The sequence below is a fragment of the Castor canadensis genome, chromosome 9 (genome assembly GCF_047511655.1).
Source record: "Castor canadensis chromosome 9, mCasCan1.hap1v2, whole genome shotgun sequence".
NCBI classification, from domain to species: domain Eukaryota; kingdom Metazoa; phylum Chordata; class Mammalia; order Rodentia; family Castoridae; genus Castor; species Castor canadensis.
In genome coordinates this window covers 97,353,428-97,377,541 of record NC_133394.1, presented here as the reverse complement: position 1 = coordinate 97,377,541, position 24,114 = coordinate 97,353,428, and the positions used below count along the sequence as shown (strand labels likewise).

Genomic DNA, 24,114 nt, shown 5'->3' with positions numbered 1-24,114 from the left:
AAAATTAGTGAGACTCCATCTCAAGAAAACAAAATACAAATGAAAGGCCTGGGGTGTGGCTTGCCAAGCATGCACAAGGCTATGGAGTCAACCCCCGACAATTAAAAAGAAAAAAAAGCAACAATAACAAAGTAAAGTAGCTTACAACACTCTCCATCTTAAAAGTCATCAGTGGCTCCTATAACATCTAAGATTCTGATTCCTTATCAAAGCCTTCATGAATCAAGTGTTCTCAGATACTATCTTCTGTGGCTGAACTTCTGTCTCTTGTCCAGCCATGCTGACCTTGTTTCTGTTCCTGGAACATGCTGAGCTGGTTCCCACCGTAGGGCCTTTGCACTTGCTATTCTCTTTGCTTGGAATGCTGCTTCCTTCTCTAATCAAAGGTCTTCTCCTCAGAAGCCTCATCACTACCACCCTGTGTCAAGTAGCACCCTGCCTCTTGCTTTCTGCAAAGCCCTTAACGCTGAGTTTACCTTGTTCATCCATTCATTATTAGGTTTTTAGGAACCTTTTCTCTTATTCACAGATGCATTCCCCCTCATTCCCATGAGTGCCAGGAAGTTGGTAGGTAGTAAATAAATATTTGCATGAATATTCTGTATCATTTAATCTTCATGGGGACCTGAGCTCAGAGAGATTGGTAAATGACTTGACTTCTTGTCTTTAAGGCATTTTCTTTTCTGCTGTAATCCTAAAGCCTGACCCATATCCTGTTTTACGTATTTAGTTTGAGTATAGAGCCTTTGCATACAAAGCCCATATCCTTGAAAGAAGAAATCTCACGAGTGTCCAGAGTTTCTTAATGGTATTGTCCACCACTGGTTGGTCAGAATGAAAAAGAAAGAAGAAAAGAAGGAAGGCAACTTGTACTTATAAGACAGTGTAGCATGCCCTAGGTCCTGGGCTGAGTGCTCTTAGGTATGTTACCTAATTTGCATTTCAAAGCAGTCAACACAGGTTCATATTATTGTGTTGAACCAATGTGACATAGAGATTATTGCCCAGGTTTTATGCATAGAAAAACTGAGGCTCAGAAAGTTAGGTACTTTGCTCCAAGATGGCATGGCTACTAAGTGGTAAAGCTAGATTTTTTTTTTTTAAACCCAAGGCTACCTGATACCAGATTTCTCACTTTTTATGCTAAGATGGTTGTTCTGTGAGATGAATATGATCCTAAAATAGTAAAGAGGAAAATATGAGTTTAGTGCACTTCCACATAGATTACAACAAATATCTGAATCTCAAGAATAAGTTATATAGACGATAGGGAAAACAGACTTACAAATTCAATACCTAAGCATGTAATTGGATGAATGGAATACAGAGTGAACATTTGGTTCTCTGGCAGGACTCATGTACGGTATGACATAGAGCAGCTGTCCCCAGAGAAAGTTCTTTGTTTCTAGACTGGTACTATACAAGCAACATTTGAGCAATTCAGGATTTCTTCCTGCTTTCACTATAAATAGAGTTCATGGAATTCTGTATATCAAAGTTAATGCAATGAAAAGGAGCCACAGAGTATGGAAATAAACCTTAACTCATTCTATAAACTAGAAACATTCTTGGCATCGGGAAGCTGTAAAAACTCTGCCATTCCTTGGATAGATTCTGAGGTCTTATTTAGCATATGAAATTGCAGAGTAGATCCTATTATGTAAGGAGACAGGAGGACAGCATAATATGGTTACAAAATGAAGAACTTTGTGCCCTTCAGGGAAGAGTTAACAGGGCACATATGCATAACGAGGGATGTTTGAGAAAAATGTGGAAAATGAATGAATGGGTGGCATATATATGTGCCTATTGCCGACACTGGGCTGCTGGATAATCCTCAGATGTCAGATTTCCGTAAGGCCAACATGTGACTCGAAGCTTGCCACTCAACAGAGAATACTGGGCTGTGCTGTATTAAGAGGCTGGCTGGAAGCTAGGCTCCCAGTGTGCATTAGCCTAACTCTCTGTCGCTCTCGGCATGTGGGTGGGTGTGCATGTGTGTGTGCGGGTATACATTTTGTTCAGTGGGTATTTAAAGAGCTAAGCACTGAGACTGGATTTCCACAAACGATCATCACGAGCACTCCAGACACACCAAACTTCCTCTCTTGGTATTTTTTTTTGCTTTCATCTTTTTTCCTCTTTTTCTTTTTTGCAAACCCCAAAAGGGGACAGCTCCCCAACATCCAGCCTATAGGATTGGGATTTTTTTCTCTTACCTGTTCATGTGGGTGCCCTCTCAAGGTTAGAACTGAAGCTATGTGGGACCGGCACACTGTCAAGCACCAGATGAGAAGAGCTGCGTGAAGGAGTAGCAGCCACCAAAGGAAGAGTGATTTTGCCCTATGAACATGAGCAACAGCTTGCAGGTTAACCTGCCCAGAAGCTGGGCTGCTTCAAGTGGCTCACTCCAGGAGAAGTCTGAGCATTCTTTTTTTCTTTTTTATTACTATAGGATGGAGGATGAAGCTGTCCTGGACAGAGGGGCTTCCTTCCTTAAGCATGTGTGTGATGAAGAAGAAGTAGAAGGTGAGCTTTTTTGGGTCTGGGAAAGTATATATTCCTATATATACGTCTCTGTAGGTAATAGCATTCATACATTTCATATAGTTTTACATTTTTGGACTTACAACTCAAAGCTTATCTGTGGAGTTTCTTTAATCTCTACATTTTGCTTCAACACAGAAAGTAATTTTAGGAACTTTATTGGACCCTCAGAATCTGAGTTGGTATGGTCTTACCTGGTTTTTAAAGAAATTCTTATTTTAAACTGATGCCTATGTTAACTCTGCCTCTCCATCAAAAATATTTTGCTAGATAATATTAATCACTTTCCAGTTACTGATTCTAGAAAGCTGCTAGATTTATATAAATATATTTGGCAGCACCTTCTAATATTCTTGCTTTAATAGCTTGCAGAGAGAGAAAGAGATGTTGCCAAAGGAGAATGGTAAAATTGTAGGAGAAATGGGTCTAAGATGAGATAGTAAGACTACTAACCATGGATGAATCTTAGTTAGGAAAAGATGGACAAGCAGTTTTGACTGAAACAAATCTCTTGGACCTTTCTCACTTAATGTTCCCTGGTACCTGTTAAAAACTGGAGAAGAGTTATATTTTTATCTGCTGCTATGATGTTTTACTGTGTATTTCATTCTCTTTCTATTGAATTATCAATAATGTAGGACTAGTGCTACTTACTCGATAGTGAGAAGGCAAGGCATCATAGATAAAAAGCTATTATGGATATTTATAATGAAATTTTATAAAATAATCAGGGTTATAGGTAGTACTCAAAGTTAAATGTAATCTGGAGATCAGCCATGTGATCAGTTCAACCCATCAAAGTCAGTTCATATGTGTTTTGGAGACACGAGTCTGGTGTCATCTTGGTAGCATTTAATGCTTCCCAAAATCTTGGAGGAGGGATCGTGGGGTTGAGAAAAAGAGGTTAGGTATCATATATTCTGAAACGATTCTTCAAGCACACAGAACACTGGGTCCAGGGTGAGTGATGCTCCTGTGCTACCTGGAACAGCCTCAGTCTGTTTCTTATGTTTCTCTAGTGAGTTTCTTGTACCTGTGTAGTGTGGAGGGTTGGTGCCCTCCCTGTTCTTCCCACATTTATGCTCTTGTGACTGACTAATAAGAATTTGATGCCTAAGTTTCTTAGGAAAACAGAAACTACAGTATTTTCTTTCATATTGTTTTATGGGTTCCTTGCATTTTTACAACATGACTGTGGGAAAATGTCAAGTTGGTGAAGGCAGAATAGTAAAACTTTTTTTTCTCAAGAGTCTTGTAATCTGTGATGCTAAATCTTCACTGCTGTGACTCTGTCACTGTCCCCTGCTGTCAAAGAAGAGATAAAATCATTAAAGTGATAGCATATGGATGTGAGAAATAATGTAAATTGAGTGAATGTCTTATAGTTTTAGAACATTTAAAGTGGAAACTATTTTGGAATGGGATGTACTGTGGGTATGTGCTTTTCTTCAAGAATAAGATCCTAGCTAAATTCACAGGAGATGTAAATCTTGAGTCTGTAATGTCTGTAGGATTGACAGCATACTCCTGCAATGTTTTTTAAAGCTTTGATTGCTAAAAGTAAATATCCTGATTTATTTACCTGATTTTCTTTCCTTTTTTTTTTTTTTGGTGGGACTGGGGTTTGAACTCAGGACCTCATGTTTGCTAGGCAGGTGTTCTACCACTTTAGCCACTCTGCCAGTCTTTTCATTTGATTTTTAAGAACAAAATTAATGTAAATCACACAAATCTGTAGCAAGGCTTTTTTTTTTTTTTTGAGAAACTAAAGGACAAACCAAGATGGTAGAAATACCTACAAAATTTAAGAAATGTGTTGGCTTTGTGGTGATGAAACTCCACACATGGGTTTTGTGCATTTCCCATACTTAAGATCTTCTTGTTAAAGTTATTGTCTTTCAGGTTTATTGGTGCCTGAGCTGATTGCATTTCTTTCAAGGCATGCTCAATTGCCTGTTGCTGAATCCTGGGGCCATTTTAGGATAATGGTTGCTTATGGTGTATTTAGTGCAGAACCTCCAAACAGCAGAGGCACTCCTACAGCAGAAGTCTTGAAACTAGAGTTAGGAACTGTTTGTCTCTAATTCACTGCTCATCCACTCGATTCTCCCCTTTTTTTGCCTGGCTTCATTGGATGGCAGCACCTTCCACCAATAGTTGGAGGACTTAAATTTTATAATAGCTCTAGGTGATGTTGCAGAGATGTTGAAATGGCATAAGTTAACGTTGGTGGAACCACATCTATGGTTCCAATGGCTGAGAGTGAAGAAATAGATTATTTGATTGTTGAGGCTTCTAATAAGATTCACATTTTAAGGGGAATGTTTTTCTCAACAACTTGAGTCCATCTCATGTTTTTAATTGCATAGAGAATGATATAAACGTAGGAAAGAAAAATGTACCAGAAACTCAGCTTCTCAAAAGATAACATTTTTGGCACAAGTAAATACTCCATTTGAAAGATAAGAAGCACCTTACCATGTATATTATCAATTATGTTTCCTTTTATCCAAGAAGTTATTTCTGTAGCTTCTAGGATAAACATGTTTAAAGTATATTGTCACACACTAGGCAAAAGTAAATATAAAATAAAACTTAATTTTTTGCAGTAATTTGCACAAGTAATGTATTCCCAGTAAGTGATTATTAGGGTGTAAGGCCCAATAGTTCTAGTTACTTTGAAATGTCCATGCATGGTAATGTCACAATGAAACTACCTATACAATTATTATATACTAGTAAAAACATTAAAAAAATAGTTCTTAGGGGTCCTTAAATTTGGGATGACTGGATTCAGCTCAGCCTGAACTCTAGAAGAGCCAGATGCTCTCTTCTAGTTCCTTCTAATCCTGTGTAGTCCTGAGGAAGGGAGAGAGCCAGAGACTTCAAACCACACCCTCAGTTCACCTCCTTCAACTTTACTCTCAGTGGGTGGCATGACACTTAATCCACCTTTTAAAAACTCAATAGAAAACCATCAGCTGCGAAACTCACTAAGAATAGAGTGAGTCAGAAGAGGAGTCATCTTTTGTTTAAATAATGAATTTATCTCTGTGGTATATATATAAAGACCTAAACCTTGTTTTCACATAATTTTCCTCCTATGTTAATGGCTTAGAGCTACATTCTCTAAAAAGGAAATCAAGTTTCAATTTTAATCTTTAAAATAAATTGAAGCTTTTAGATCTTGTATTGGTTACCTTATACTATCTGATTTTTTTTTAAAGGTAACATTTTGAGCATGGATTGAAACTTTTAGCACTCCAGATATGTATTTATTTCTGTACCAAAAGGCCCCAGCTTCTCCTGCTATTCTTCTACAAAATTGGTCTGTAGGTTATAAATTGACATTGCCAGAATGACCCAGAAATGTTGACCCCAAGGAATATTTCAAGCAGGCAAGGGAAATTGTCAGATTTTGTTGGGTGATCCAAGATTTAGATAGAAAGCAAGTGTCCCAGGTAGCCTTTTCCAAACAGGAGGAAATCCTATGGATGTTTTATTCTTTAAAAAGTCAGTTTGAGTTTTGGATCTGTATGATATAAACAGATTACTTAATATTCTCACATTTCGCAATAGGGGAAAAGAGCAAACTCCACCTTATCCTTTGAGATAAGGCCTTGGCTCTGCAAGGGTAGGTAACTCCCCAGCAGTCTTGGCAACTCTGATTTCATGAGGAGGGGCCTCTTCTTAACATCAAGTCCAACCAGGACCTCAGGAAACATAAAGTACAGCAGGACAATGTGGGCTACAAAGTGTCTCCAATTCTGAAGCTTGCTGGTCCTCTCTTAAAGCTGTTATGGTATATTGTGGTTGTTTCCCTCTTCTCTTCAGAACTGAGTACAACCAGAAGTATGCTCCCATCTGTCAAATGGAAGAATAATTCCTGTGTCTACTGGTGGTCACTAAGAGAATATTGTTGCAAATCATGGAATTTAAAAGACGGCTTTTGAGGAAAAAAAAAGTAAAGTAGGACAGGGTTTGGGGCAGAGTAGATACTCACTAAATATTTGTTAAAAGAAAGAATGAATAAATGAATATATAATATAAACTAAATAAAGCATATGCAGAATTACTTTATATAATCCTGTTACATCTTTCTTTAAATTTTTTAACATTTTTGTTAGAAGTTTGGTTCTCTTAGAACTCAGTCAAATGAGATGGTAGTCTTTACTTTTATCCTTGGTATTACTTTCAGTTTGATTTTACAGCGGTCACTGTCATTTTTATATTGCTTGCATATTTGTGTTGACAAGAAAAAGAAGCCCCTAAAACACCTTTGCTTACTGCTCTTTCATTGTTTTCTGCTCTATCTTTTGAAGAGAGAGACTAAAATGAAGAAATGGTGGCTTTGTCTTTTTGGAGGTCAGGACCTCAACATTTTACAGACATGAAATCATAATGACCTAAACCTATTTTTTGCTAGAGGATATTATAATGATCTACTGGAGGGGTTAGTTTTCTAAAGAAAAAGTGGGACCTGTAGACATTTGTTAGTAATTACAATGGTCAAAAACCGTAATTGCTGTAATTGCCGAGAAGGAGTGAATGAAAACCTATCGGATGTGAAGGGAGGGGCCAAGTTAGGGCTGGGCTATTCTGAGCACTGGATATAAGTGTCCGATTGCATTTTGCTGACCTCTTCTCTGCTGTTCATTCTAATTGCTCAGAAACTATGTACAGAGGAAACACTTGGGAAAATGCTGCTGCAGGAAAAGCCTTCTTAAAAGAAACAATGCATCCACACTTTGGAAACTTTGAAGAAACACCATGGGGTGTTTAAAGGTTGCTACTTGAACAGCAACTTTATTTTCTCAGAGCAGGTTGAACTTCTACAGGTTTTTCCCAACTCTTTTTCTTTCTTCGGTGACCTTAGCTGAATGTTTGCCCAAAATCCTAAAGTCTACATCTCATAGGTCTGTAGCTGCCTGACACCTCCTGCTGTACTGGTGAAATTAAATATTCACGAATAGATTTTTTTAAGGAAATCGGATCGTAGTTCCATGGTGATTATTTATTTATTTTTCATGGTATTCAGGGCTTCATGCTTGCTAGGTAGGTGCCCTGTTGATCCATGCTCCTAGCCCTTTTTTGCTTTGGTTATTTTTCAGATAGGGTCTCCCACTTTTTTGCCCAGGACTGAGCTTGGACTGCAGTCCGCCATATATGCCACCTGAGTAACTGGCATTATACCAGTATGCCAGACTTTTTGGTTGATATGGTCTCACTGACTGTGCTGGGGCTGGCCTCAGATCACAGTCTCTGCCTCCTACGTACCTGTGATTATAGGTATGTGCTACCATACCCAACCCTCCATGTTTTTTTTTTTTTTTTTTTAATTTGGAATCAGAGATCATACCTTTCCAGAATTTTCTAATTGTAAAGAATTCCCCAGTAATATAGTATGGGATATAGCCCTCTTGAAGCTGTTTCCTTTCCTAGTGTTGACATTCTTTTATGGCAAAAAGCCATTTTGCTTGTAGGTTGAACTTTTCTTTAAAAGAAAGTCTGGTCATATTAGCAAGACATATTGTTTCATAATTATGTTTAGTAGTATCTAGTATTTGTTTTATTCATGGGTTGTTAAAACAGTGGCTCAGCATCAATATGAGAATAAATGTTCAAAGCTTACTGTTAAATCATTGCATGAGTGAAGGAAGTCACTTATAGCTTAAACTTCGGGTTTCATTCTCTGTAAAATGGGAAGTATGGGACATGACATTTATTATAGAACTCTTGGTAATTATTCAAATCAATGTTGCTTCTGCTCTACTTGGTATTAAGAATAGGAGTACTTTATACTATTCCAACCTGTACTGTTTTTCTTTCTGATTGAGACAGCTTCATCAATAACTTCAGTGATTATTACCATTCTAAAAATTCTAGTTGGCCTAAATGTTTTACTTACTTACTTTCTCCCAACCTTTGCTTTCCGAACTATGTCTCCCTCCTGGTTCTTATACTGGAAAGGTTGAGCAGAATGGTCAAGTGGAATTTCCCAAGAACTACTGTCTTTTTCTTTGAACTCATTCTGTTTCACTTTAAGCTCTGGATGTAAGATCTAATTTTTAGTTAGGTTGCTCCAACATACTTTGCCCTTAATTTGTTAAATTTGCTCCTTTTCCAAGAGGAGACATATTAAATTATAATTGTATACAGGGTATCATACAAACGCTTGCCCATTGTCTAATAAAGGCTGAAAAATTGTTTCTTTTGAAAAACAGATTCAAGTGTATAGTTGTTCCATCAATGAGGATGATATAAGAGTCAAATATATGTATAAATATATTCACATGTACACTTACTTTCTCTTCAGCATAGACTAGAATAATTCTGTTCCCTACTGGCTGTTATGTAATTTAGGTTCCAATTAAATGAGATTATGTAACAGTATAGAAATAATACTATGTATTCTAGCATGAGCTAAATATTTCCCCCAATGATTCTGAGTCTTCGGGAATTTAGAATCATTGTGGAATTGAAAGTTGTCCCTGATGAGCGTGATCAGAGTAAGAATAGAATAAAGATCAGTTGAGACCCTCTTGTTACTGTGGTGAGTTGGCTGGTGAGGTTTAATTTTGTTTCCGTTGTATTTTATTTTATTCTTTTGACTGATAGCATTTAGAAGAGTGAGGTGAATGCCTGCTCTGACAGAGGTTCACGAGAGGTTCTGAGCACTGTATCCTCAAAGCTGCTGATTGTCAGGTGGGATGAAAGGTGAAGGTAGTGCGGGTGGTGAGTGACACCCATTGAATCAGCAGTACAGGTGACTTAAATAATTCCTTTCTCTGAATAGCTGAAAAAGCTTTTAATTCTGGTTAATTGCTTTTACCTTTCCGTAGAGTTAGAATTAGAAGAGAGCTTTCCTGCGTGTACTATCCACTGTGTTCACCTTTCGTTATACTCTGTTGATTCTGAAAGGAGAATAGATTTTCCTTAAATTCTGAGATGTTATTTTACTGAATATTTTCAAGGTGGAATGCTCAATAACTTTCATGAAGCTTCTGAAAATAAAATAGGATTTGAATTTTAGTAATATTGGCTAATAAATCAGTCTTACAGGGCCAGAATTATGTATTTATAGAGTACCATTAAATTGAGACCAAAAGGATGAACAGGAATCAACTAGCTAAATAAAGAGGAGAGCATCCCAGGCATGGAATATCTGAAGACCCAGCATGAAGAAAGAGGTAGACCTATCTGAGAAACAAAAAAGTTAATGGAGTTTTTGAGTTATGTGAACAGGAGAGAGTGGACTGAGGTGGGTAGGACCCAGAAAACTTGTGGCCTTTCTGCTATGCTAAAGACTTATGATTGTTTTGAACGTACACTGAACAGACATTGCTAACAGAGTTTTAAGCCAGGAAGTGATGAGACATACTTTGTGTTTTAGAAAAGATTCCTCTGGGTGCTGAATGGAGAGAGCATCCTAGGAGGGCAATGATTATAATGGGGAGACTGTTGTCAAGATTCAAGTAAGAGATGATTTTGGGTTGGATGGGAGTGAGGACAAAAGTTGGAGACAAATGGGTAGTCCCAGGATTTATAGATGGATGAATGGATGGATAGATTTATAGACAGGTAGATGGGATGGGTGCTTCTAGATTTCTGCTATGAGAAGTTTGGAAGTAAGGTATCATTTTGTAAGATTAGACACACTGGTGAGGGATGATAGGAGTTCAACCTTTTAAATATATTCAGTTTGAGACATCTGTGAGTTAATCTTAATAGAACTATGAAGTAGGTAATTGAATATACAAGCTGGAGCCAAGAAGAAAGACAGGGATGGAGATCGAAAGTCTGGAGTCCTAGGCACAGAGTTAGCATAAGCCATGGGAATGGATGACATTACCTAAGATGACTGCATACAGCAAAAAGAGGAATGTATTGGGCTTTATGGGTGCCAACATTTAGAGACAAAGGAGTAGACACTGAAGTAGGTAGAAAACCAGGAAGAGGCTGGAGCTGCTGAAGCTAGGAGAAGAGAGCTTTCCAGAAGAAGCCGAGGATCAATAGTGCTGAAAACTGCCAGAAGTCAGGTGAGGATTGAACAGTTGCTACTGGATTAGGCAGAAAGGAAGAAAGGTTGGTGGCCTTTCTTAGCAATGTGGGTATGATGGTCAGGTGGGAATCAAATTGGAGTCAGTTGAAAAGTGCTTAGAGGAAATTATCATTATGAGAAGTAGGAAGAGACTCAGATGCTGGTAGAAAACTTTTAGTCTTTCCTTGCGTGTGTTCCATTCCACTTTACTAGTGAAAATATTTAGATTTGTCACAAGAATTTTTAGAATCAGAAAGGACTCTAGAGAAAATGTAGTTCAGTGTTCTTTGTGTAGGGATGGGTAGTTAAGCCATGAGAGGTTAATAGTATTTACTCTGGGTAACATGGGTAGTAGTTGGAATAACTAGGACAAGGTTTTTCCCAGGGCTGTGCACTCAAGCAGTGTGCCTGAGGTCTGCTTCCTCTAGAAGGGGAAAGGAATTTAGACAGGATGATGAATGATAACTAAAAGAAGGACCTGGAAGAATAGGAAGTGGAAAGAACTGAGAGGAGAACAAGAAAAGGTCCTGGAATGGCTTTTGGAAAGGTGAGAGAGAAAGGCTACACCATCCGGGTTGACTTCATCATTTGAATAACCACAGGTGATCATTTGGAGGACAGATATCTCAGCCAGAATGCCTTTGTATTCTGGGACAGTTTATAATCCTAAGGGTTGTGGATTTTATCTTATTATTCTGTGACAGAAACACTTTTTCCTTCTTAGTAATTAATAACTTGAAAGGTCTAACTGTTGTTATTAGTTTTTATTTTTGTTTGTAGATAATGTAGGGTAAAGCAAAGCCATCATTAATTGGCTTTGCTTTAGTTGGCTCACTGGAACATGAAGAGAGTGAACTGGGTGATGTTTGTGGTCATCAGCTCTGAAAGTATGATTATGTGTGGCTGTGTCAGTGGACATAGTCCTTCTCTTTTCAGTGTGCATGTGGAAAACCATAGTCATGAAGATTCTGTGATTGGGCTCGACAGGCCCAATCTTGGTTATTGTTACAACCCCATGGCATCTCATTTACCTCTGTGCAGAAGGTGAGGGGCAGGAGTTATGTGAGCTAATATTAGATATTTAATACTTGATTAGCCATGAGTGCATTATCTGTTTTGTGGATTATCCTGTCTATAGCAGTCAAAGACTATTCTTCTTATTGCCCAGCCAGGGGTCAGGCTACTGCAAAAAGGGAAGGTATAATAGGGTCAGAGATGGACATTGTGTTTGGAATGAGAAGATGAATGTGTGCATTTATGTGTCTCTCTAAGCTGCCTCTCTGGCTACAATTACAAATCCAGTTATCAATGACTGTTGGATTACCCATTGTTTTGTGTCTTCCCACTCTGTTTCCTTTTCAGTTGTGCAAATGGTGACCACAAGAGAAATAAATGGAAACTGTCAGTTTTCTATGTTTGACTCACAGGTGGATTTTGTCTGACTGCATATGTACTGCATGTTAAAATTCAGCAGCTTTTTTTGGGATTCTAGGGTGTCAGTATGAGTGGAGGGTTCCTCTCTTCCTATTCTTCATAGGACTGTCCTCTTAGTGTTGGCTGCAGGTCTTTTGGCTCTACTATCTTCTCTTTAGTCAAGGAAAAGGACTCAGAGACCTGGTTCCTGGGGGTTGGCACTCACTGTGTGAAAGCTCTGGGGAAACTGCCCAGAGCAGAGTGGAGATTGCCAGGCATTTACTTCTGGGAAGGGTGAGGGAAGATTAAGGTTATAGAAGTTGTTGCCTCTGTTGAATGGTTACTCTGTATGGTGGCTAAAATAGCCAGCTAAGGGACAAGTTAAGACTAGGTCCCAGGTTGCCTCTTCCCTGCTTAGGGTGAATATTCTAGAGAACAGGGCAAGTTCACAAGTTATTATCAGAGCTTGAGATGTGGGGACAAGGAGAGATAGTGCACTGTTTTTTCTCCCTTCAGAAAGGGAAAAATAGGCTCAGCATTTACAGAGCATTTTTGTACAGTAGATACAGTGAGATGTACTTTTTCATTCAGTTTATAAAATGTTTATCAAGATCTCTACATAGAGATAAGTATATAAAGAAATATTTTTATATTAATTGATGGAGATACAAAGATTTTGCTAGAGCAAAGTTAAAATTATTTTAGAGAATGAACTTTTCAGATTGTGATACACTGTAGGAACTACAGTTTATTTGGGGGAAGTTGCCCCTATCCAAAATTTAAAAATAGAAATCATCCCTTGCCCTGAGCAGTAAGTTGTATATGTTTAAAGTTAGACCCTCATCCAAACATTTCATGAAGGACTGATTTACCCCTTGTTAGCTACAAAATTACATCATGTGATTTGAAGGGGGTTTTCTTTTCATGAATTGGTATTTTTACCCCAGAAAATTAGCAATGTTAGTTTGATTATATCTTATCAGAGCTGCCTGTGGACACTTACGGATTTGTGCATAATAAACCATTTGTATTTTATTTATTAAATATAGGGATTATATAGATGGCCTATTTATTAAGTATAAGGATCTCATAGACTATTTCTTATTACATAAAGTGCTAAACACACAACCTCCATGGTGTCTGGAGCTCATATCATGTCTAAGCTTTTTTATGCTTACACTTGGAGGTTTTGTTTATTTGTTTGTTTGTTTTAATTTGGTCTAAAAAGTAAAGTATTTATAGTGTCTTTTTGTAATCTAGCATTCGTCCAGGATCTCTGCCTCTTTTCCTACCCTTTTCTTTTCACAATTAAAAAGTAGTAAATAAATTTCTCTTAATTTTGCTTCCTTACATTCCCCTTGGCAATAACAACCAACATGTTTTAAGCATCTTGGCATAAAACCAGGTTATGTTAGATAAGCCAGAAGAGGCAGTATTTAACATATATTTTGGGAATGTTGCTGACTAGTTCTGAAAAAAATGATACAAAATGCCACATATTTTGGAATCTTTACTTCTAACTTGAGAGAACAGAAATCCAGTTGATTATAGAAAGAGCAACAGTGTTGATAAAAGCCAAATTTGGAACATCCCTCAGGGTTTCATTATAGACATATGGGGAAGGTTGGGGGAAGAGGATAAGGATGACTGGAGTGGGGAAAGACAGATTCCTGGGCAAAGATTTTACCTGTCCTTTGGTGATCCTTTAGCTAGAACATAATATTAAAATCTCAAGTTAAAAAAATTATATACTGCCTTCTTCCAAGAAGTCATAGGTTGAAGTGAAAATAACAGTTGAAATATGGAAAGAGTGAGGTTAGTGTATAAAACAAATTCCGTGAAACTATATACCCACTCCAGGTTGGCCTGCTACTTGTAACTTCTCCTTCTTATACTCAACAGAAGGAAGGAAACATAATTAGTTATAAGATTTATAGAGTAAATATAGTATTGAGAAAAGTTCCCATCAAAGCTTTGATGAGGCACCCAGCTCTTCTTGATAATGACTCCTGAGAGATATTTATCAATGGGATTTTCATGAAGAGGTAACTTGGTTAGCTGGTGGTACCATACTTGACCTCCCCAAACTTGGTTACTACACCTGTGCAATGGGAATAATTGCAGGAGTGCACGAATTGCTATATATAAAACACCCAGAAGTGACTGGTATGCTTAAAAGCATCCATTAAATGGTTGCTGTCATCTGTATGTACAGTTAACATGTTTCCCAGGAAGGAGCTAATAGAGCCATCTTACATATGGAGATGTTGTTAACCATCAAGTCATCTATAGAATTTTTAATTTGACTGGTGAATTTTTAATTTGCTGGCTTGAGGGGTTGTTTGATTCTTCCAAGTTCTGAATCACCCTTGGCAGCAAAGTGGCTATCTGTGAAAGCCACCTAACTTGAATGAGTACAGTTACTAAGTATAAGAGTTCTCTGTTTTCTTGGAAACATTATAGCAATAACCAGAGGTATGTAGTCCGCTAGATCTATCTCAGAATTGGACGTGATAGCTTCACAATGCTATCTGTTTGTAACTAAGGTAGAACAAGTGAAGATGGGGAGAGACAAGATTTACGTGGTGATTATTCTAACATTTAGAGGTAACCATGAAAGCCATGTTTTCTTCCCAGCAGTACTGGCTTTGACATAGATTTGAGATATTCCCAAGACATTTAAAGTTTTTTGGGAATTTCCACCATCTGTCAGAGGAAGACATGTAGGGCTACTGGAAATTGAGGGTTCTGTGCCCTTTGTACACCTAAATCAACACCATCAAATGTGGATTCTGATAGTTTTATGTACAAGAATGCAAACTTTAATAACATTTTAAACAATTACTTCTTCCTTGTGAACTATAGCTAATTTTTAAAGCCTTTTTCTTTTTTCTTACCTTTGTAAGCAGATAATTTCTAGTAGAGATTTTTTTGAGCCTAAAAATTCCCTTTTAATAAGCAGGTAACTGTTCCTGATTCTTTGAGCATCTTACTTTTTTGTGTTGTGGGGCTTGAAAGCTTGTCAAGTTTCTCCTTTTCTTTTTATATGCAAAACAATATGACACCCTCAACCTTTGTGTTCTCCTCCCCTATCTAGAGCTTGCAGTCATTTTGTGAGCTATAATTTAAAAATAGCTATCAATTTTCATAACATAGCTCCGAGACAGGTAAAGATACATTAATGAAAATAAATACTGAAATCCACCTATGATATTCTCAGCAACAGTAGCATTTTTTGAACAGTAATACTGATGCTACTGATTGTGAAGACAGGTATTCTGTGGGCAGTAAGAATGTTTACCGAAAATACTTTTGGTATTTTTGTTACTTAACACATGCAGCTTATTAAATATTTGGTCATCACTTTCAGGAATCATGCCTGCATCATCCCCACCTACCAAAGTCAGGCAGTCCTGCTTTTTCCTCTCATGAGCAAAGCTGAAGTAGAGAGAGGTTAAGAAGTAATTGATGAAGCAGCAAGCATTGGCCCTGAGGCCCACATGGTCTGCTTAATCCCAGAACCATATTCCATCTCTTCTACCTGAACACAAAACTAAAAGGGAAAATTTAGTAGCCAATAATATGTGGGAGGGAAAGGAGGAAGAGGAGGAGGAAGAGGAGGAGGAGGAGGAGGAGGAGGAGGATATGAGGTTTGAGTTGCTCAGCTCTGTGCCATGATCTTCTCTGGTGGTGCCTGGAAACCAATATCTTCATTATCAGGAATACTTTACTTCTCATGCTGTGAGGATCCCCATAAAAATTTATAGCTATGTGAGTACTAGAGAATTATGGCTCTCAGAGGCTAAAACTAAGAGTATAAAAGATGTCTAAGAATGGGTACGTACGTGGAACAGGAGTATGAACAGAGAGTGACTGCAAATGGGTATGAAGGATCTCTTTGAATTAGTGGAAACTTTCTAAACCTGGATTGCGGTGATGGTTGTACAACTCTGTAAATATACCACAATCATTGATGTACACTTTTAAGATGAGTGAATTTTATTTTTTTGTAAATTATACCTCAATAAACTGATAAATGTGCCTGAAATTTGGGATGTATCTAAAGGAACTCCCATTTCAGCTTTATTATTTGGGCACCATAGCACCTTGGAATGTAGCATTCTATCTAAAAACTTCCCCACCTGTGAATATGAGCCTGGAGAGCGTGGGAGGAAGAGTTAGGAGGTGGGACAAACTGGATCTGCCACAGGGAGGGTGCCTATGGTCACAAAGCCCCTAAATGGCACCATTTCTGTGATGATGACAACTCAAACTAGAATCCTGAGGCTAAGGCACATTTTTCTCTAGAGCTGGAAAGCTCACTCTCAGAATCATTGTAACTCTCCTATCAGGTTGATAAAAATACTCAAAGGTAGAAATCTTACCTTAAAATTCTGCCAGCCCATAGAGACTGTCTTTTAAATGACTTGATCAAATGTACTGCATAATTTTGGGTTAATACATTAAATCTTTCTGTGTAACATCGGTATGACTACTGTAGCTTAGTTACCTGTTTTTGCTTGCTTGCCATTATTAAGTTGTAGAAAATATTTAATGTGACAAGTTTTAAAAAATTTTTTTAAAGAAAATTTCCTACCACTTGTGAGTGTGTGTGTATAATGTTAATTCCTGAATGAAGGCAACCAAGCTTTCAATGTTTGATTTACTGGAGAAATTGGTTGGCTTTGCTCACATGTATTGTTGAGACTTGAGATAAAGCCACTGGACTCCTTCAGTATCTGGAGCTCAGGAAACAATTGACACTGTTTCTTAATTCACATTGTTTCTGAGACATTTCCTATTTCCTAGTATAATATAGCTTTCCCATGAGAACAATTTTCTTACAAATGGCTAGACATGATAAATTTCTCATTGGCACACATTCTGTCGGGAGAGTTTCACTGCTTTGTAGTAGCAAGTTGCTATGTGTTTCTGTACTGTAGTGTATGTGTGTGCATGTGTGTGGTGGGGGTGGGGGTTCTGCTTCCTATAAAGATGTCTCCATCTTCAATCCACGCATCAGGTATTTTCTTTTGCATGCTGCACCATTCACTTAGGGTTCTCCATCCCTTAGTTGGAATCTGTTTCTTGAAGCACCTTATAATTCTTTTAACCCGACCAGTTTAAGGAAATACCCCTGTGAATTATTGTGTTTTTAGATGTGCCTGATAGTTACATGGAAAGTAGTCCATAGTAATTGATATCACAATACTGTATATGTGAATCACATTGTGGTATGTGATATTAACTTTGGTATTGTAATGTGTCATCAAGGAATAATTCCAGAAATGGGAAATGAAAGCCATAGAAGAGGTAATCTAATCTAATTTGCAATTTTAAAAGTGTTCATATTACTTCTGAAATGATGATGCCCACATTCAGAAGTTATTCTGTATATAAAGTGAAAGTAAAAGTTTCCCAATTAAAAAAAGATTTGGAACTTTGAGTTCCTTTTTTTTTTTTCTTACCAGATTTTGTAAAAATAATACCACTTGTCAGTTTTGCAGCTCCTTCCATCTAGAGAACTGAAAGCATCTCACAATCTTTTCCCTCATGCCCTTCTCTTCAAGGCAATTTTTGCTGGGCTGAGTTTATTTTTATCACTGCAACAACCAGTTTTTAGAAACTTTTGGAAACGAAAAAAGAAAAATGAGAATGGCACTGTAGCTGACATTCATTTTAGCTGTTTCCTAGTGTGAACATTTGAGTATTTCTAAAATCTTCTCTCCAAGTATGTCTTATTTTCTCAGTTTGTCCCAGTTCTAAGTCTCTGTTCTGCTGATTGGGTAAAAAAAAAAGTTATACTGTAAAACCTTATCCCCAGCAAAATGACTTTTTGAACTTTGCATTAGATCTTTATTTTTGTAGCTGCAATAGCTACTTTTCTAGCACTATAGTCAATATAATCACAGACTTATGGAAAGTTAGAACAGGAAAGGTTTCTAGGGAATACCTAGTTTAAGCTCTCATTATATAAATGATGAGGTTGAGGCCCAGGGTGGTTAAGAAACATGCTGAAGGTTATATAGCTAATTGATGGCAGAGGTGTGGCTAGAATCAAGGATTCCTGACTTCCAATTTGGTGTTCTTTGTTTTTCCTAAACAAAAGAAGTCTATCTGGATGGAACTAGAGTATACCCTCATAGAATTCTAATGCCAGACAGCAGGATGAATTGCACTGCAACTAACTGAATATTAGGAGGAAATTCTGTTTTTCCAGTTTGAGTTTGTCAAATCTTATGAACTCATAGGCCTTTCTTCTACCCATGGATCTTGCATGATTTGCACATAACAGATAATATGATTTGATGGGTTCGGACCTGGTGGTACATATCTGTAATTTCTACAGCTCCTTTATAGGCAGAGTTAGAAAGGTCACTGTCTGAGACCTGCCGTGGCAAAAGTGTGAAACCCTATCTGAAAACAAACTAAAAAAAGAAAAAGGACTAGGATGTGGCTCAAGTGATACATACAGTGCCTGCCTAGCAAGTACAAGACTCTGAGTTCAATCCTGAAAACTGCCAAAAAAAACCCCCCAGAAAACCAAAGATTTGAAATGACTGGTGATTTTTGTATCTTCCTTAGGCCACCATACCATCTACATTGGGGTCCATGTGCCCAAGAGCTACCGGAGAAGGAGACGTCACAAGAGAAAGACAGGGCACAAAGAAAAGAAAGAAAAAGAAAGAATTTCTGAGAACTACTCTGACAAATCAGATGTGGAAAATGCTGATGAATCCAGCAGTGGCATCCTCAAACCTCTCAGTGAGTACTCTGGGCTCAGTGCCTTTCTGCCTCACTCCCTATCCTTGGGATAGATACTTTCTAGAATCTTGGGGCTAATGTTGAAGGATGCAGTCATCTGGGATGGTCTCTCTGAAGGATAACATCTGTGGAGATGTTTTTCCTGGGCCAGGGGTTGATCTAGGAAGTCATGTAAGATTCCGAGTTCATTGGAAAAAAATCTGACAAAATTTAGGCATACTTGTGTATTTTATCTTCTAACCAGTGAACTAGGGTAAAGTGTTACAGATGATGCTTCACCACAGTAATCAACAGTAACTGGAAGACTCTTAAAGAAGTTGTTGTATAGATTCTGCTTAGAAACAGGCTCAGTTGAGGCCAACTGTCTCAACAGATGAGAATATGTGCACATATATTTATGTATCTTTCTGAATGTCAGAGTTATAGGTAACATTTATGGAGATTGAACTCAAGTGTTCTTGAAGTGTTGAACATAATAGATAATCATGCATCACATAAAATGTTAAGAACAGAATAGCAGGAGACCAAAGAACACCCTAGACTCAAGTGATGGAATGGTCTGATGCTTAGACAATAAAATTCTTATGAGAAAACTCACTTAATGAAATATCTGCCTCATATTTCATTACATGGGGCTTTCAAGAGCAGTCATACTCAGTTTCTGTTATTCTTGAATCTAGGATGTTTGAATTTCTTATATCTATAGACATATCATATCCTATGGATTATCGGAGTGATTTTAAAAAGAGTAGTGGAGAAGCATTGGATAGCTCAGAAGAATGGAGACTTAGCTCTTGAAATGTTGAACATAGTAGATATTATGCATTGTATTAAAATGTTACTAAGAACAGAATAGCTGGAGACCAAAGAGTACTCTGGACTGAAATAATAGAGTAGACTATTCGTTTAGGCATATTTGCTTTTTGTTTCTTTTAATGTGGAGAATATTTTCCTGTATGGGTGGGTAGCCTTTAGACTGAAGTGAGAGTGAATATGTACAGTAGAAACACATGACAAGTTTGGAAGCTTCCCCAACAGGAGTTACACAGTGACAGCTTTTCATGTTGGCAGAGCTCTGTACATTCTTCACTCTTTGCTACAGTTGCAGAAATACAGACCCTGCAATAAAATGCATTATGGGTGGCACAGATAAAGATCAAGTTCAGTCCTTGCAAGTGATGACAGTCCAAATTAGAATGAACAGCACAGGGGTGTTGAAAAGTGAATTTACAAACTTAAATTAAAGAGGGTGTGAAGTGTAGTGATGTGAATCTTTTATAGTCTCACCATTGGAACTGAACAGGTGGCTTTGGAAGCTAGAGAATTATTACCATGCTAAGAGGAGTGATACAGATGGGCCACTGAATTAAAGATAAAGGTTTGAAGAGGGACTACTAAACTAAAAAGGTGTTGGAAAAAATGTGAGACTTGGGGACTCAGTCTTTGAGTCCCACTGTGCAGGTTTTCTGTCTTTCTTTACTTTAATAAAGTTCTTTTCCACACAAAAGAGTGACATTTGGAAGGAAACAAAGGGCAGGTGACCGAAGTTATATGCTTTTTACTGGAATGTCAGGGGATGTCTTTCAGAAAGGGATCCTTCATGATGTGTCACCTAAGATAATGGGGTGTATCTTGAGCAAAGTCCTTGAACGTCGAATAAAAAGATACAATTAGTGGTCTGGATGAACAAGAGATAATATCCCCTCCAAATACATTACTGTGTCTTATCTCTGTTTACTCTCTGCTTTTGGCAAGGCTTGAGCCAGTATCAAAGAGGTGCTGTACCCAAGGCACATGTGAGATCTCTCTTTCTCTCTGTAGCTCTCTCTTCATAAGTCATTCTCATTCTGCAATTTAAGAACAAGAGTGTATCACTATATTAAGAAGGAGAGATGCTACCTGGACAGATGGATCAATGAATTTTGAGATGATAACTATGCACCAGTTTTTCAGAAAGGGCAATGGAAATAGGGTCAGTAATACTCAGATAGGTAAAGGAATGAACAGTTTAGAGAGATACTGCGCCTGAGTATGTGTCATTCACAGCACATTGTTGCTCTCTGTGGCATTTGGAGGATCAGTTTAAGTACAGAATATGAAATAAACATGGCAATTCATTCTTTTTTTTTATTATTCAGTATTGAGGTTTGAACTCAAGACCTTGTGCTTGCTAGGCAGGTGCTCTACAATCTGTGTTATGCTCCTACCCTTTTTCTTTAGTTATTTTTCAGATAGGATCTTGAGGACTTTTTGCCCCCACTGGCCTTGAACCATGATTCTCCTATTTATTCCTCCGAAGTACTGGGATTTTAAGCATGAGCTACCACGCTTGGTAGAGACTGATTCTGAGGGCAAATTCTCAGAGGTCTCCTGGGGAAAACCGCTTTTTGTCATGTGCTAGATTTCTGCGATGTTCTATGGAGAAACAGTTGTTAAGGACCAAATTTCTCAATGAATCCTAGGGATAGTACTTAAAAATTCATATTTTATAGTTTTTTCTGCTGGTCAGTAAGTGATACTATAATATGTCTTTGAGATATTTGACATGAATCATCCAATTTGACATGAAGTTCCTCTTACAAATTACCATTATTTTCTCTGCTGCTCTTCATGGAGACTATTTTTATGTGGTACAGTTTTTACAATCCAGAATCATTGTATCCAGATAGAGAAAGACATTTAATCCTTTGATTAAATGACTCTGGCACTAACATGACAAAATTCTTATGAGAAAACTCAATGAATTATCTTCCTCATATTCAATTATTGCCTCTCAAGAACAAGCAGGTATAGTTGCTGTTATTCTTGAATCTAGGATGTTTGGTGAACTTACATCTATAGACATATCATGTCCCATAGAGAAGATTCTTACACTTACCAGCAGTGCAGTATGTGGTAATTATATTTTCTGCCAAGCAAGCCACACAACTTATATATAAATAGCAACTTGATGAGAGTTGTCTTTGATTCTTTGCTTCCACAACCATATGCAACCCTTCAATGATTTCCGTTAGTTCCACTTCTAAATGATGTCTGAATTTGTCTACTCCTTTCCAGTTTTGCTGCTACATTTTGGTTCGGGATCTTTCATTGCCTGCTTAGACAACTGAAGCAGCATTTGTCTGCTTCTCCATTTGTCTCCACATGGAGATGATATTGATCATGGTAAAATGTGAATCAGGACACAACATTCCTTAGCTGAAAACTCCCATTGCCCTTGTAGTACAACATCAGTTGGGCCAGGGCCCATGGTGTCTCTCTAGTCCTGCATTGTGCTGTTATCCCTTTACTCACTTTATTATAGTTGCATTGACGTTTTAGTCCCTTGCCAAAACCTTTCCTACCTTAGGGCCTTTCCACATACAAGCAGTTACCCTGTTCTGTCCTGTTTAGATTTTTCTCTTCCTTTGTCTTCCAGCTTTCAAATTTTATTTCTTCAGAGAGGTCTTTCTTACTATTTTTTTTTTTTTAATGCAGTACTTGAGTTTGAACATAGGGCCTCATGCTTGCTTAGTAGGTAGGTGCTGTTCCACTTGAACCACCATGACCTTATCACTTTTTTGCTCTAGTTATTTTTTGGGTAGAGTCTCACATTTTTGCCTGGTCTGGCCTGGACCCCCAATCCTCCTACTTCCTGTCTCCCACATAGCTAAGACTTCAGGCATGTGTCACCAGGCCTAGTTTTCTGGTTGCAATATGGTCTCACTGTTGTTTTGCCAAAGCTGACCTCTGTGATCCTCCTGCTTTCTGTTTCCTGAGTTGCTGGGATTATAGGTATGAGCCACTGTGCCACCATGCTTGGCCGTCTTACTACTCTTATCTAAATAATAATGTAGGTTCCCCACTGTTATTCTTTCTCAGCACCTTATTTCCTTTAAGGTACATGTTTCAGCTTGTAACTTTTGTTAGTCTACAGTTTTGTCTTGAGCTAATGCTAGACTGTAAGCTCCATGAGAGCAAGGATCAGGCTTGTCTTCTTAGTTGTTATTTCTGATCCCTAGCATAGTGCATGACATATATTAAGTACTTAATTGAAGAGTAATTAAGTGGATTACTAAAGAGGAAAGACATAAGCATTGTTTTTATTGTTCTAAATTCTAGATGAGGATCTATCTGATTTTCTTATTTTTAAGCCTTGCATATCCTCTTTCATTCTTTCTGTGCCTTGCCTTTCTCCCTTCCCATGTAAAAATCTGGTCCATACTTTTAATTGTTCCAGTTTGGGAAGTGCCTCATTATTTCAGTTATTGCCAAAGTGGTGTTTTGGTCTGGGTAGATGACTCCCAAGAGTGTTGGAGTTGCTTGTTACCCACAGGTGATGGAAGAAACTGATCCACAGGGCACATAGGTTCATTATACACACTTCAAGTGCTCACTGTTCCACACAGAGCTCAGGAAACTCCTTTAGAGGCATGGAACTGAATAATAAAGGCATTTCTGAGAAGAAACAATCCAGATATCTTCCAGTATTTAGGTACATTAGGAAGATGACATCATTAACAGGTTCTTTTAGCTTAGAACAGAGATGCCTTTTATTTTCTTCATCACTCTAGTGTCAAGACAAGGTTTCTAAAAAGTGGATGAGTGTATGATTCTTATACATCAGGAGCTCCAAGGAGGAAGTTGGCTAGCTTCATATCCCCTCCCTGAGCTCAGTAGCAGCTCCAAGTCCATACATAGCTGCTATTCTCGGTGTGGCGTCAGGACTGGTGTCCCAGCTGATGATACAGAGAAGGAAACGTGTGTGACATTGTGGTACACTGAGCAATGGGGAGAGAAAGGCTGGGGAAGAAAAGTGAACTGGAAGAACAGGCAAGAGAGACAAGGGAATGAGGAGGTGGTGTAGAGTGGGTGGTGGAGAGAAAAGTTAGATTGTGCTCTTTCTTAAAAATAATCCTTTTCCTCCTCCACTGTGCACTTCTTCCCCCTCCTAACTTAGCAGCTGCTATCTTCTGAGGGTTGCCCAAAAAGTGGGTGGAAAGATGGTCCTGACTGCTAGGATCTAGAAACACAGTACTGCTTCCCACTCTCAATGGTTTTTGGCCTCCATGCTTTACATTTTGTTAGTGTCCTGGAATATTTGTCGGGGAATTGCAGGCCACTTTCTGACTGCTGAAACTCTCACGATGTGTGAAATATTAGGAGCCACAACTACAAGGAGAGCATCCTTTTCACCATATTCATCTGTTGTGGGTTGTGTTTCTGGACAAGCTGGAACACACATCAGTGCAGAGCTACATAATAACTCACTGCCTCTTGCACGCAGGTCTTGCCCATTGCTAGGTAGATGCATACAGACACTCATGCAGTCTGGTGGTTCTTTTTAGCTCTTTGGGTGCATACCAGAA

At 38.1% G+C, this 24,114-nt stretch overlaps 1 protein-coding gene across 5 annotated transcripts in view; it reads left to right on the top strand.

Moving 5' to 3' along the window:
- The window catches only part of Slc4a4 (solute carrier family 4 member 4), a 421,377-nt gene that overhangs the window by 138,231 nt on the left and 259,032 nt on the right, over positions 1–24,114 (top strand). For 2 of the 5 annotated variants that reach the window (XM_074042041.1, XM_074042042.1), the window contains 2 exons: positions 2,456–2,529; positions 18,587–18,766. In XM_074042041.1, coding sequence (XP_073898142.1) covers positions 2,456–2,529; positions 18,587–18,766 — 254 coding nt within the window. Of the gene's footprint in view, positions 1–2,072; positions 2,112–2,455; positions 2,530–18,586; positions 18,767–24,114 lie in introns of those variants that run through there. The other 3 variants (XM_074042038.1, XM_074042040.1, XM_074042039.1) reach the window with 3 other exon arrangements.